At 29.1% G+C, this 15,123-nt stretch overlaps 2 protein-coding genes across 2 annotated transcripts in view; one reads left to right on the top strand and one right to left on the bottom strand.

The window, feature by feature from the left end:
* Nucleotides 1–11,544, top strand: part of LOC117172294 — a 12,902-nt gene extending 1,358 nt beyond the window's left edge. The window contains exons 2-4 of the mRNA XM_033360053.1: nt 3,047–3,212; nt 8,365–8,548; nt 10,817–11,544. Coding sequence (XP_033215944.1) covers nt 3,047–3,212; nt 8,365–8,548; nt 10,817–11,030 — 564 coding nt within the window. The 3' untranslated portion in view covers nt 11,031–11,544. The remainder of the gene's footprint in view (nt 1–3,046; nt 3,213–8,364; nt 8,549–10,816) is intronic.
* The window catches only part of LOC117172292 (tubulin polyglutamylase TTLL5), a 173,198-nt gene that overhangs the window by 126,326 nt on the left and 31,749 nt on the right, over nt 1–15,123 (bottom strand). The gene's annotated exons all lie outside the window — the stretch shown is intronic.

Here is a 15,123-nt window from a genome sequence, read left to right as displayed (position 1 = left end):
CCCCGCTCATTCCTAAATAAATATTCTATGTCCTGCTCAGCGATGCGGCGGTTCAATTGTTAACCAAAGAAATTCACATTTTTAAATTTTCAGTAAAACAATGCCATTTCGAACAAAATAAGACATTTTTTAACCAAATAAGATTATTCTCAACCAAAAATAGTTCGATTTTCTTATTGGGACAAAATGGGGGAAAAAAGCTTTCGCGATTTCCGTAAGATACTTATGTTTTAGAGAAAAATTCTAGTATTTTTTTTACACCATTAAGCCATTTCCCTTTCGGGGTAGGCGTGACTCACTCGGTGGGGAAAGGAGTAGTGTGTGGAAGGGATAGAGAATTTTCAGATTGATCCAGAATTCTCGTGTTATTTATGTAAATAACACGTTCGTTCCGCAACACTGCTCCGACCCAGGTTGCTGATCAATCTCTCTAGCAATCATCCCAAGTGAAGATCCTCACAAAGTCGTTATGTAAGGTTCCCCACTTAAGTCCATTAGTGGCCAAGGTTTTTTTGTTTCAGGCGTCATTCACTCTACTTTTTTTTCTTTTTATTAACTATTTGCCGCCATACTTTCCTGTCCTGGCATACTTCTCTAGCTTCTTTTATGTTCCAAAAAAATTGAAAGAGGTAAATTATATTGAAGTGGAATTGAAGTAAATTTAGAGTAATTTAAGGAAACTATGAAGGATTCAAGTGATTATAGAAGAATTAATTCTAATTTTAAAGAAATTACCAGAATTCGAATAAATTTAACTGATCAAGAGAACAATAACTAATTCAATCAGTTATGGAATTTTAACTATCCAATCAGACAATTTAACTGGTTCAGATTTAGAGATAAATATGTCATTTAAAACGTAGCAGGCATAACTTTAGTCCATACAATTTTAGTATTCACTTAAAATAAAAGTAAAGTTGAGATAAACTTATCTAATTTTGAGGCAAAATCTAAAGATTTGAAAACATTTGAAAAGAATACAAAAGAATTAAAGAATATCCGAGATTCAAAGAAATGAAACTATTATAAGAATTCAAAGAATTCGAGAGAATTTAAAAGATTTAAGGAAGTAAAAAAAATACAAAGAATTAAACAAATTTAAAAGAATTCAAAAGGATTCAGAAACAGGTGTACACCTGAATTCAGTTTTGGTTAACCGCCCGTGACAATTTTTTCGACTAAAGTATCATATTATGTTCTTCAATGTTTGAAAAAATCATAAGAACTTTCAACCCCGGTATAAAATCTAAAAATTTGTTTAAAACACGATTTTTATAACGATTGAACTTTGAATTTTTCTATAGAATAATATATAATTTTTTGACATTTGGTGACAATCTTACAAGCGTCTCTAAAGTATAATTACTTTATTTTCAATTTTGTAAATAAATAATTTGTCTAAATTCGGAAAACATTTGTGTGTTCCATATGCAATAAAGAATAAAAAAATTATTCTTAAAAACTTTTTTTAGAAAATATTTTATTAATCTAATCTTCGATTTCAAAATAATTTTTTTAACTTAATAATTGCACTTCTAATTTTTGTAGTAACTGGATAATATTATTGATAAGAAGCTAGTACTTAAGTTTTATTAAAAAATGTTCGATATTTATTTTTATACAGAACATTTTAAGTTAAAAATTTGAAATCTAATTACTATATTTTAAGTTTAAAATGAGCGATTCGGACGAAAAAATTGGAATAAAAAGTTAATATTTTGTTTATTATTCGGGCATTTGTCGATTAAAAAAATCTTTTAGCAACATTTAGTCATTTAGATAGATGAATATTCAATTAGTGGCTAATACCAGTGAGAGCGTTTATTTTGTTGTTAAATGATGACGCGTTTCAACACAGATCATTTAACATCAAGATATTTGTGAATGACAACTTCATCAACACTCATACTTAGTTGATAAATTTGTTGTCTTATTTAAATAAATTTGATAAACAAATACATTATTTGGGCATTTGTCGACGGAAAAAATATATTTTTCGATGTTATCAGTCCTTGTAATTGGGAACTTCATGATAATTTCAGCAACATTCATCATTTGTTGACTATTTTTTTTACATTCTCATCAAGAGAAGGTATTAGATTTGTGTACAATTTGACCTCCCCCCCCCCCCCCCCCGTTTTTGTCAAATGTCCACGTTTTGAGACCCCCTGAATCCGAAAAACAGGTTTTCACGAATGTGTCTGCCTGTGTGTGTATGTGTGTGTGTGTGTATGTTTTTTAAAAACAAATTTAGTTAAAATTTGCACTTTTCGCACATTTATCGATGGAAAAATTCACTTTTTTTCATTAAGTTGAAAGAAAACTTTATATTATTCAACTAATTATGAATTTTGCTGGAATTACCGTGAAGTTCCCAATTAAAAGGACTGACATCGAATTTAAAAAAAAAAACTAATTTTTTTGTCGACAGATGCCCGAATAATGCATTTTTGTTATACATTTTTTTTTTAACATGTTATTTATCCACAAATTGTGAATTTGAGTGAAATTATCTCAAAGTTCCTAGTTTTTTAATTTGACATCGAAAAAAACAATCTTTTTGTCGAAAAATGCTTAAATAATGCACTTTTTTTTAATTGTTGTGTTTATTGTTTCATGATGGAATATCTTTAGCTAATTTTATCTTCATCCATGAAATGGAGGTGCTTATAATAATTTTCCTATTAATGGCAAGCACCGGGAACTTCAAATATATAAAAATGTACATTTTTTCATTATATTTGTTTATTCGTGAAAAAATGAAAATAAATAAATAAAAAAGCAGGCTTGGCAACTTTTTTTTCAATTTTATGAGCTGTTTTTAAAAATTGTACGCACTTCAATAGTGTGTGCACTTCAAAATAAAGAATATTTCCTTTTAAATCGATAAGAGTTGAAAAAGCAATAAGAAGCAAATTATATTAAAAAGGAAAAATAATTGTTTTGGATCTTGAATTGGTTATAAATATAAAAAAGCACGTGCCTCTTTAGATGAAATAAATGAAAATCGAGCACTACCTTAAAGAAACAATCTGTCCTCATTCAGGTGATAAACAATGACATGAACACTGAAGACGTGATCGAGGAGCTTAAACGAATGCCTTTTCTGAAGAAATTTAGCATCGATGCCAGGTCTGATAGTGACGATATTCTGCGCCAACTCTCATTAACGAACAAGAATTTAGAAGAGCTCTCGATTTCAAATTGTACAGGTTCTGTCATTTTCAATTATCGATTCAGGAGCACATCTTTACTTTTACATCCAGATTAGTTAATATACAATATATTCCACACATTATTTGTCACCAACATTTTTTTGTCGTCAAATGTCCACATTTTGAGACCCCCTGAATCCGAAAAACAGGTTTTTACGAATGTGCCTGCCTGTCTGTATGTCTGTCTGTATATGTCTGTCAGTCTGTCTGTCTTTCTATAAACACGATAACTTTTGAAAAAGTTAATCTATTAGATTGCCCTTTGGTACACTCGTTTAGTGTCATAAACTAAAGGTCAAATTCGTTAGCCAGCCATTTTGGATGAAAATTCAAAAAGTGGGTACATTTTGAATATTTTTTAAACCACTTTTTTAAAAATTCAAAAATTCTCTGTACGGTTATTCGTAAAATTAAAAAAATTTAACAATTTATCATAATGACTTTTTTTGAAAAATCAAAAATTACTAGAGTTATAGCATTTTCAAAATCCAGAAAAACAAACTAAAATGAACAATTTAAGCCAAACAACGCATGATACGAAAAAAGTCAAGAGAAGAAAAACTTTGCTTTTTGAAAGCCCTACTAGATTATGATAACAACTCTTTTAATTTGGTCGAAAAGTTGAAAATTCCAAATTTGATCGTACCAAAAATGTTTGAAACCACATTTTTCATGATTTAAAAATTCTATGTACGGTTGTTCATAGTACTCAGAAATTAATGAATCACTGTTCGATATAAGCTACGAGAAAAAAATGAGACAAAACTTGTTCATCCAAAAAGAGCTATTATTTTTGATAAGACAGTTAGTTTTTGCTTTAGTTGTGAAAAAAAAACATTCTAAATAAAAATCTTAAATTTGTTTGAAAAAACGACACAAGGTATGAACTTAAATTACCAGACGAAAGTTGTTCGCCTAAAAAGATCGATAAATTTATTATTAATTATTTTTCGATAGGACGAGTGGATTTTCTTTTAATCGTAAAATATAAGATTAAAAATTAAAAAACTAACTTTTGGAAAAAGCACAGAAAAGACGAAAGAGGACATTGGCTCCTATATAGGACCCTATTTATAGGTTGGACAAAATCGAGTGCTAAGCACGAGATACGTGATGAGAATGTGTTCGTTAAAGCCAAAAGAGCTTTAACAAAAGAGAGTTCAAAATCACAAAATTACAGTTTCCGGTCCGTTCACCTTTGATTTTAAAATGTCTGTGCCCGCATGCGGAAGAAATGCAGACTAAGCGCGGAGTCCGATTGCCCTCAATCGCGTGCCGTAGGTGCGCTCAAACTCTCGAGCGAAGCTTTTTTAACGAAAGAGAATTCACAATCACAAAATTTCAGTGGTGGATTTTTTGAGCCTTAATTTTAAAATGTTTGCGCAATAATGCGCGAAAATATAAAGACCGAGCGCGTAGCGCGAGGTAAATACATAACCGAGCGCGAAGCGCGAGATACTTTATTTGTATACTTTATTTGAGTATACTTTATTTGAGTATACTTTATTTGAAAGTTGAGAAAAAGACCCACATTTTATCTTCAGTATGAATTTTCATATCTTTGTTTAGTATTGCAGTACAAGCAATATGTGCCATATTGAAATAAAAAAATACATACCCAATATTTTTGTTTAAAGCAAAAAAATATATATTTTAAGTTAAAAAAATTTTGATGACAAAGATTGTGTGGAATGCCCCATATATAAAACACGTCCTGGTCCAATAAAAAATAGATATACACTAAACTCTCGATATAAGAGCCCCTGGTTTACGATATTTTCATAATTAATTTCCTGGTATTTTCGACATGAGGGCTGCACTCTCGGTGCATTAGTTGCACCAAGCTACGTCATGTGTCCAATTCCAACATAAATGGTTCATGCAACCCTGCCTGTTTAAAGTATTCCCCCGATTTAGGATCAAATCCACTGCAAGCCATGCCCGAAACCTATATTATAAAAGATTTAGATTTTCAAAACTAAAGAAAAAATTGTTACTCAATACAGAAAACAAAAGTCTCATCAAAAATGTTAAATTTTGAAGCCAAAAAGACGAAATTCTTCCAAAAAGTTCGGGTTTTTATCAAAAAATATGAATTCCTAACAAAAATCTTGAATTTGTTAATCAAAACTGTGATATTTCTACCAAAATAATCGTTACATTTCTAATTGAAAAATTATTTTTAACTAAGAAAAAGAATTTTCAAACAAATAGTTGAATTTTTAACCCAAACGATGAATATTCTACAAAAAAATTCAACCTAAAATATAATAGGTAAACTTTTAGTAAAAAATAAAATAAATGTTCAGCCAAACAAAATGAATCTTCAACGTAATAATTATATTATCAATCAAACAAATGAATTTTCAACCAAAAAAATTAAATTTCTATACAAAAAATACATTTTCGACTAAAAATTGAATAGTTAAATTTTCAATTAAAAAAATTAATTTTCAGTAAAAAAACGAATTTTCAACTGAAGAAATACATTTTCAACTGAAAAAAACTAATTTTTAAGAAAATAGTTAAATTTTAAAAAAAAATGGATTTTTAAACAAAAAGAAGAAGGTTCCACTAATGGGATTACTTTTATACAAAAAATATAAAAATTTGCAAAAAATAAGTGAAACTTTTACCTAAAACAGATCAATTTTCAACTGAAAATGTAATGGTCAAATTTTTAGTAAAAAGAAAACAATTTTCAAACAAGTAAAATACATTGTCAACGTAATAGTTAAATTTCGAACAACAAAAAAATAATTTTCAATCAAAAAGATTAAATTTTTATCAAGAAAGATCAATTTTCGACTAAAAATGGAATAGATTAAATTTTTAATTCAAAAATCAATTTTCAATAAAGAAAATACTTTTCAACTAAAGAAATACATTTTTAACGAAAAAGATCACTTTTCAACTAAAAAAAAAGTAATTTTCTACCAAAAAACTCAATTTTCAGCAAGATACATTAATTTTAGCTAAATATTTGAATTTTTGAAGGAATTACCAATCCAATATTAAATTTTCTGCCAAAGAAATTTATTTTCAACGAAAGAGATGAAGCAGTCCCCAAAAAGATTCAACGGAGAAAAAAACGCATTTTCAACGAAATACTTGAATTTTCAATTGAAGAAGATAAATTTCCAATCTAACATTAAATGGTTGAATTTTCAGTTAAAAAATATAATAATTTTCAACTAGTAGACATTTTTTTAACAAAATAGTTAAATTTTGAACAAAAAATGGTTTTTCAATAGGAATTATGAAGAATCAACAAAGAAAAAAGAATATTGACAAAGAAGTTCAATTTTAGTTAGTTGAATTTCAAGTTAGTTGAATTTTTAACAAAAAAAAAAGACGAGATTTCCAAAAAAATAGTTGAGTCCTCAACCGAAACAAATTAATTGTAAGCCAAAAAGTTGGAACTTATCAACATTTTCTGACCCTGTCACGGTTTTCTTGAAATGCCATAACTTTACCTAGCCTTTTAAATTCCCTGACTTTCTGCAACTCTCTGACGTTTATTAACCCTGTTTTCACGTAAGTTATCACTTATTTTGTAAATGTTTTTTGTATTAATATCAGGAAAAACATTATAAAACTTCTTTTTTGAAAATTTCTCGCTTAATGTTGAATAAATCTTGAAAAAACGAAAGTAAAAAATTTAAGACCTTTATTCTGTTATTTTGCATTTGTTTATCAGGTTCAAGAATCACGCAAAATCACATATTAGATGTTTTTCCATTGGTCATTTAGATATCTTATTGATTAAACATTAAGTTTTCAACAGATCTATATATAATTGTAAAACTAAAATAGGTGAAATTTTGATTTGACTAAAAAGTGTTACATGGGGCGGAATGTGCCACCTTTTCCTGTGCATTAACCTAACCTCTTAGTGTAGCAGTCAGTAGGTTAGGATGCAATTTTTCATATTATCAGATTGTGCAGGGTGTTAATAATGGTGTAAACGCATAAAAACTAATCTTGTCGACAAAAATTCTCAGAAAAAGTATGACAGCAGCACTGTTATAGGTATGATAAGATAATATGAGTTGCTGTCAACCAGAAGCGAGAGCACTTTTTCTGGTGTATTTTTCTTAAATAAATTTGTTTTAAAACTTGTAAAATGCTATAAAAATAAGAAAAACATTGTTGTGGCTTAAAAATCCGGCAGACGTTAAAAAACGGTTTAATACCCTAATATATATAAAATTCAGTGTCATGCAGTAATTGTAGTAGACCAGTCTAGTATTTAAGAGTTTACGTATTGTAAAATTGATCTTTGAAACAATGTACATACTCAAGTAGAAAAATTGCTATATTTATTTCTGTAATATAATTATTGAAAGATATGTGAATATAATTCGTTTATCTATTAACTCTTTGTAGCGTTAGTTACGGTAGAGGTTAAGATTGAAGATTGCATCATTTTCAAGTTAAATACTTAAAATTTTCCGTTTAATTTTGGAAAGCTATGTGTAATTTATGTTTTCATTTTGAAACACTCAAACTTGACAAGACTCTTAATTACAAATAATATATAATAAGTCATTTAATTAAGTGACCCATCTCGCCCCAAAGCCTGGCACATCCCGACACAAGCATGAGGCGATATGAGCCAAGCGCACTTGTTCTTTATTTTCGTTTCTAATTCCGCATATACTTTTTTTAGTTACTTTTATCTTGACAAAATTTTAATTAAAAATGTTTGTATAATATATATAACGCTTTACTTTCAAACAATGAATTAGTAGATTTTAAATACTGACGTGAAAAGGACAGCTATGCTCATCTCGCCCCACCCTACCCCATAAGTAATAACAAATTAATCAAGTCAATAATTACATGAAACAGTGAAATTTGATTGAAAATATTGTAGATTTAAAAGAAGTAGATGAAGATTCGTGTTGCCGACATTTACCCTTCTCAAAATAATGAATGCGTCTTAAAATTTTTGCTTTCAGCTTAAAACTTTAAGTTAAAAGTCTTACATTTTATTTTTTATTTTCCAATGGACTTTTTTTTAAAGTTTGGCATATTTTCCCTTAAAACTTTAAAGTAAAATTCGGACAAAGACTGACGGAATAACTGCAAATTTAATTAGCCATTAGAATAGCTGGTTGATTAATTAATTTGATTTGATACTTAGGCTCAACATCGAAGCTCTATTTGCGATCTTCGTATTTGATCAGAATTCTGGAAAGGTGCATTCGCCTCCACACTATCTATATCCTTGGCAGTCGCTTCCGGGGTTTAAAATTCTTCAGGATACTTGGCAATATGGGATTGCGGCTTAAAGCTGCATCCACACAGGCAACTTGCCTACAGTTCAGGTGATTTAAGTTATTTTTATTAATTTCATTTACGATAAAGAAAGAAGAAATATTTTTCAATTCATTCTACAAATCACAATAATAAAACTGTTTCTTGTAAGCTTCAAACTTCCAAACTCTGAAATTTATACAATTATGTTATACAGGGTGGCCACTGAAACTTTTAAAAAAATTCTAGATTATTTCACCGTTTTCCCGATCAAACATTACATTTTTCCCGGTTGCCTTTTAAATGTTTATAGCAGCAACTATTCAATAATCGTTGCTTTAATATATAGAGTTTGAAAAGATTGAAATATTTTAAAACTCTAAGGTAAAATAAATCATGTAAATTAATGTAAATGTGATTTCAGGCTTCATCCGAAAATGTTCTCAAAACCGGGAAATAAATTTTTATCAAAAACAGGTGCATATATGACCAAATAGTTCAAATTTTAATACAATTTTTAAAGAAATAGTTGAATTTTCATCCGACGAAGATTAATCATCTAACAAATGATTGAATATTCAAACAAAGAAGATTAAACTTCAACCAATAAAAGTTTCATTTTCAAAAACAGAGTTAATTTTTTTATAGAAAAAAGGCAAATCTTTTAGAAGAAAATTTAATCTTCAAGCAAAAAAGATGACTTTTCTGCCAAAAGATTAATTTTCAATACAAATAGTTGAATTAACTACTAAAAAAAACTAATTTTTAACTAAACAATTGCATTTACAACCAAATATTTTAAGTTTATAGTAAAAGAGTAAAATAGATACATTTTACACCAAAAAGGATGAATTTTCGACCAAAAAATAAATTTTCATTCCAAAAGAACGAATTTTGTATACAAAAACGATTATTTAACAAAACAGTTCAATCTACTCTAATTTACAAAGAAAAAATTATTTTCGACCAAATAGTACAATTTTTAGCCATAATAGATGACTTCGCAACCAAAAATATAAAATTGTAGTAGACTTTTCAAATAAATAAAATTAACTTTTAACAAAAAATATGAATTTTCCACAACAAGAAAGATGAATTTTTAACAAAACAGTTGAATTCTCAACAAAATAATTTAATTTTCAACTAATTAGTATAATTTTTAACCAAAAAAGGTGAATTCTGAAACAAAAATATAAGAGTATGACTTTTGAATCCCAAAGGACCAAAATTCGGATATAGTCGCATTTTCTTATAGTGTTATATTAATTTAGTTCCCATTTGATTAAAGAAAAAAGGGAATTTTTTCAAAAAGAGGAAAACAGACAACTGATGTTATTTTATAATATATTATGACGTTCCGAAAGAAAAGGATCCCTTTGTCGATCTTAGTTTAAGAGATATTCGTGTTTTTATGATCCAGGGTTTAAAATAAAGATAGTGAATTTTCCATATTAATCATACGGAGAAATTTATGCTCTATTAGTCTATTTGGTGAAATTTTACTTTAATGTCCCCAGAAGGACTGAAGTGAATGAGTTTTATACTTATAGACAAAATACATAACACGTGAGCTTATTGAACTCACCAACTCTAAATCAGGGTTTCAATCTATTTGCGAAACATTTAGGGTTTCCCTAAATTTTTATTTTATTATGTCAATTATTAGTCATTAATTTTAAAAAAGGGGAAAAAAGGAGATTTAGTATTTGAACTGTCCATCAATACAAGCTTCAAATTCTTAAATATAGAGTAGAAAAGGAACATTTAATTATGAACGAAAATTAACTTTAAAATTCTAATATAAAATGTTCTTCGATATTTTAATGGATCTGGTTAGTAATACTGAGTACAATTACAAACACATTTTTTTGGAAAAGGGAGACAATATTTATTGCAAATAGTAAAAAAAATTTTTAAATCCCGGTTTTCAAAAAATTCCTATCTATTTCCCACTCAGTAGCCACCCTGTAATTACAAAACTGTTCTTACTAATTATAGAGTGCTTAATTTCCTTATATCTCAAAACTGATATAGAGTGGTTTCATTAGTTTAAATACACTGGAACTTGGATCTAATCAGTCAGGATTTACATCGTTCCGAGATTTGATGTCGCGGAGGTTTCGTTATGATAGGAGCCGCGGCCATGAGTGTTTACGCTTGGACGGTCTGAAATTATTTTGAAGGCCACTGCAAGCCATGAACGAAACCAGTAATAAATCCAAGTTCCATTGAAGTTGAAAGAGAGTCACTGGAGTGATTACACGCAGTGGCTCTCTTCTGCATAATTAAATCAGTAGAAATGTACAGGTTCATTTTAAGAGAGTCCTTAATTAATGCAGGGCATATACAAAATCCGCCAAGCACATAAGTGAAAATGATCGTCAACTGCTGTCTGATATGTCTCTCGGTGCTAGGAGGTGGGCTCCTCTACATTATTTGATGATGGAACGACAAAATGTACCCCATAAAATTTTGATCAGTTACCTCTACAGCGACTTTTTGCCCATGGAAATAATTCCGCAGACAGAGACGCTTAAACTAGCTCCTGATTAAAAGAAAAGAAATATAAATTAATTTCATTGTTAAATTTAGTTCGTCATTCTTGTGTGCAAAGTTTTGACGACGTTCAGAAAAATGTGACTAAATTATGAATCACAGAGGTCTGAACGAAACATTCGTTCCATTTCGTTACTAATTGAAAAGAATCATTTTTCACTTAAGGCTATGCCATACTTACCCAATTCCTGCCACCGCGTCATTTTTTTCGCAACCACTTATTTCTACGCGAATTGAGATATCGAGTGGGCGTAAGTTGTGAAAAAATATCAGTAAGGTAAGAGTCGAGTAAGTATTACATGGCCTTAACTTTGAATTTCTATCTCTATATTTGGACAAAATTAGATAATATCTCAAATTACTTTACGATTAGGACTAAATTATTTTGCCTATCTGGCAGTACAGAAATCATTCATAAATCAGCCATACCCGGGTAGAAATTATAACTTGGTTCTTAAGAGGCCTTGTCTGGATTTCCTATTTTCTATCGAGACCCTAAAGTGGCAATCTATCAAGGGCGCAAGCGAAAGCGTAACGCTCAGCTAGCGAGGTCATTAGTAGGCAACCCAATGAGGACCTATTAATAGGGTCTTTATATAATCTAGATAGTCCCTCATATACTATTATTCAAAAACATATGCCATTGTTTCTTATTTTGTTGATTCAAATAAAATATTATTAAATTATTAAAAATTGACCATGCTTTAAATTCTGAAGTGTGATGCTATGGTTGCAGTAGTATTAAAGTTTAACCAGCAAATTGCCATAATCCATTACCAGAAATTTTTTATTCAAAGAAGGAAAATATTAATCCAATTGTAAAATACATTTTCTTTGCAAAAGTTTAATCTGAAGATTTGACAGCTTTCTGTAGCCTCTGACAACAAAGACTCATCCGTTTTCTGGTATTTTAACTGACATTCGATTATTAACTATACTCCGCACGTTGTTCTAAAACTAAACTTATTGTTAAATTTGACTAGAGAAGACTTATTACTAACACCTAAAGACAAACGCAGTTTATTAAAATATCCGCAAGCGCCGAGAATCGAAGGCACGCGCACCGCAAGCTTACAAGTCGAACGCCTAATCCCCATAGCTACGTTGCTTTACAAGGTCCCATCGAAAAAATAATTAATTGATAGAAATTATTTTTAAATATATCTTTATGAATAAAGCTTTTTATCTAGTTTAATTGAAAAATTTAGTGATAAAAAGTGAGTATATAAATCATGTAAGACAAGTAGCACACCACAATAACCTGTCGAGGGCCAGCAGAGAGAAAGCCTAGATTCTTCTAGCTAGGAAATCTGGCTGCGGTCTCGTGAGGGCCAATATTTAGTTTAGGCAAAAAAAAGGCAATTTCTACCCGGGATGTCGCTAAGAAAATAAATTCTTGATGATTGTACACTAAACAACAGTGAAAATTGGGACACTGAATCGAATTAGTATAGTTCGACCAAATATTCAGGTGAATTCACTCAATATTAATTCAAATCTACTGATGAATCCGTGAAAGCTATTACTAATTGGAGTCAGTGACTGAGTTATCTGTAATTAAATTAATAGAAACTTTGACTGCCAATTAGTAATATTTTACTGAAGGGATATAGTGACTCATTTTTAATTGTTATTTTGGTGATATCTCCCTGACTTTAATTTGAAGAGCAATATAATTTTAATTTTGCGATAATGATTTGAGACCCTGGGGAAAATTTTTTTACAAAAGAGTAATACAACATAAAATCACTGTTATGGGAATCTACAATATAAATGCAATAAATTACAACAAAAATTACAATAAAGTGAAAATTTGTCTATTATCCGGACGAATTTTGTTCTTTTTTGTATATTACTATACTTCATTGTAGTTTTAATTACCTACAAAAATGTACAAAAAAGTGCAATTACAAGAAATCAAAACTATAAGAATCTACAGGAATAAACAGATTTTGCAGGCAAGCAGTTGTTCTTTATCGACCTCGAATGACAAATATTTAGCATATTGTAATGAGATCATTTTAAATTAAGATAAATACATGATAGCCATTACAGAAAAAGCTTGTGTGTTTAAACTTTAAAGGAATGGTAGAATTTTAATAGACAATAATGAATAATCGTTAATACACCGTCATTGAAATTAAAAGATTCGCAGTCTTGATGATACCATTTTTCAAATTTAAATTTATAAGAAGTTAGCTGCAAATTAAAAGAATCAAAGTGAAATACTTTTGAATTTGAAACTTTTAAAATTAAAGCTAAAACTTTTATACTTTTATTTATATTTTTAAATCTTTTTAAAGATTCTCTTCAAATTTTGTTCTTAAAAAATTATAAATTTTCTCGTAATCTAATGAATATTTTGCGATTATCTTAGAAATCGAATTTTTCCTAATATTTAAATTTGTACATTTTTACAATAAACTGTCAGTATTTACAACAGAATTTTAAGTACAGTTTTCCAATTTCTACTTTGGTGAAATCTTGTTTTTTCTTGGTAAATATTTGTAATTTTCTGCGGTAAAAGTAAAAAAATATTAATAAAAAGTTATATCAAATTTTGAATTATCGAAACTTATACTTTATTCTTGATTTTTTTCTTTTCCACAAGAAAATAAAAGAAAAATATATCTATTTGTATTTAACAAGAAATTTTGAAAATTTTTTATTTATTTTAACACTTCTACGTATTTACTAAATTCCATACAAAATTAAGTTAGCCTAATTCTTAACGGTAACGAAAAGATAGTCTATTCTTCGTAGAACCCATCGATATAACTCAAAATAGTAAAAACAGTTGTTGAACTTATTTTAATTATATCCGTGTAAGTTATTTTTTCTATTCTAAGAAAATCATAGCAGAATTCTTTTGAAAATATATTTTTAAATCAAGATAAAGAATTTTGAAAAAACTTCCCTTATTGAAAATTAAATATTAAGTTGATTTAATGTACCTATATAAATAACTATACTCTTGAGAATTTTTTTACGAATATACTTTTCGAGCAATATATTCGTATTTTTAACCAAAATAGATATTTCGATCATAAAACATCTAATATATTGAATATCGTTAGTTTAAAGAAAACTGAATATTTTAGGAATATATAAAAGCTAAAGTATATTCTGATACTGTTGGATATTTGCAGAGTTGAGCCAAAAAAAAGGTACGATAAATAATTTAAATTTACATTCCTGGCAGGGTAAATAACGTTTGGAGTGGTCCGAGAATAAATTGGTGTATGTGCTCAAGAAAAGTCGAGTATCTAATGCATAATTAAAACATGAAACTGCACAAAAGAGAAAAGTAGAGCGGCTCGGACGATTCAAAGTAGGCTTCTTTTCAATAATTTAACTTGCATTCAAGGTAGAAAGAATCATCCTCAAGTTGCATTGTGCACACATTATAAATTAAAGCTTCCAGGGGAATACTTAAAAGCTTCAAAACACCCTCTTCATGGTTTTATAGGAAATATTATTTCTGGAAAAACCGCGGATTAAAAAAACCACAAAGTTACCATAAGGAGCATCGTATTTTAATTTCCAAAGCTATGGTATATTGATGATTTAAAATTTTTTTAAATGTCATCAAGTATTATCAATTGCAGTGATAGAGATTTAAAAAATAATCACTTTCGGCTCAATATAATAGGATGGCGATGTAACAAGCGTCAATTACTGACTAAACAAAAAGCAGGAACACGTATGTAATGTTCATTACATCACTTTCCATTGACACAACCAAATACAGTACGTACTTTCACGTTTAGCAAGGAATATTGTGCCAGGTCCAAGATAGAATCACTAATGTGCTCAGCCAACCGGAACTTTACCAAAATTATATTTCCGGCCTCTTTTAATATAGGATATAAATTAGAATATATATATATTATTACACCATTAAGCCATTTCCCTTTCGAGGTAGGCGTGACTCACTCGGCAGGGGAAAGTAGTGTGTGGAAGGGATAGAGATTTTTCAGATTGATCAAGAATTCTCGTGCTATTTAAGTAAATAACACGTTTGTTCCGCAACACTGCTCCGACCCAGGTTGCTGATCAATCTCTCTAGCAATCACCCCAAGCGAAGAAC

The sequence above is a fragment of the Belonocnema kinseyi genome, chromosome 5 (genome assembly GCF_010883055.1).
Source record: "Belonocnema kinseyi isolate 2016_QV_RU_SX_M_011 chromosome 5, B_treatae_v1, whole genome shotgun sequence".
Lineage (NCBI taxonomy): Eukaryota > Metazoa > Arthropoda > Insecta > Hymenoptera > Cynipidae > Belonocnema > Belonocnema kinseyi.
The sequence above is the reverse complement of the archived record's forward strand: the minus strand, read 5'-3'. Positions and strand labels throughout refer to the sequence as shown.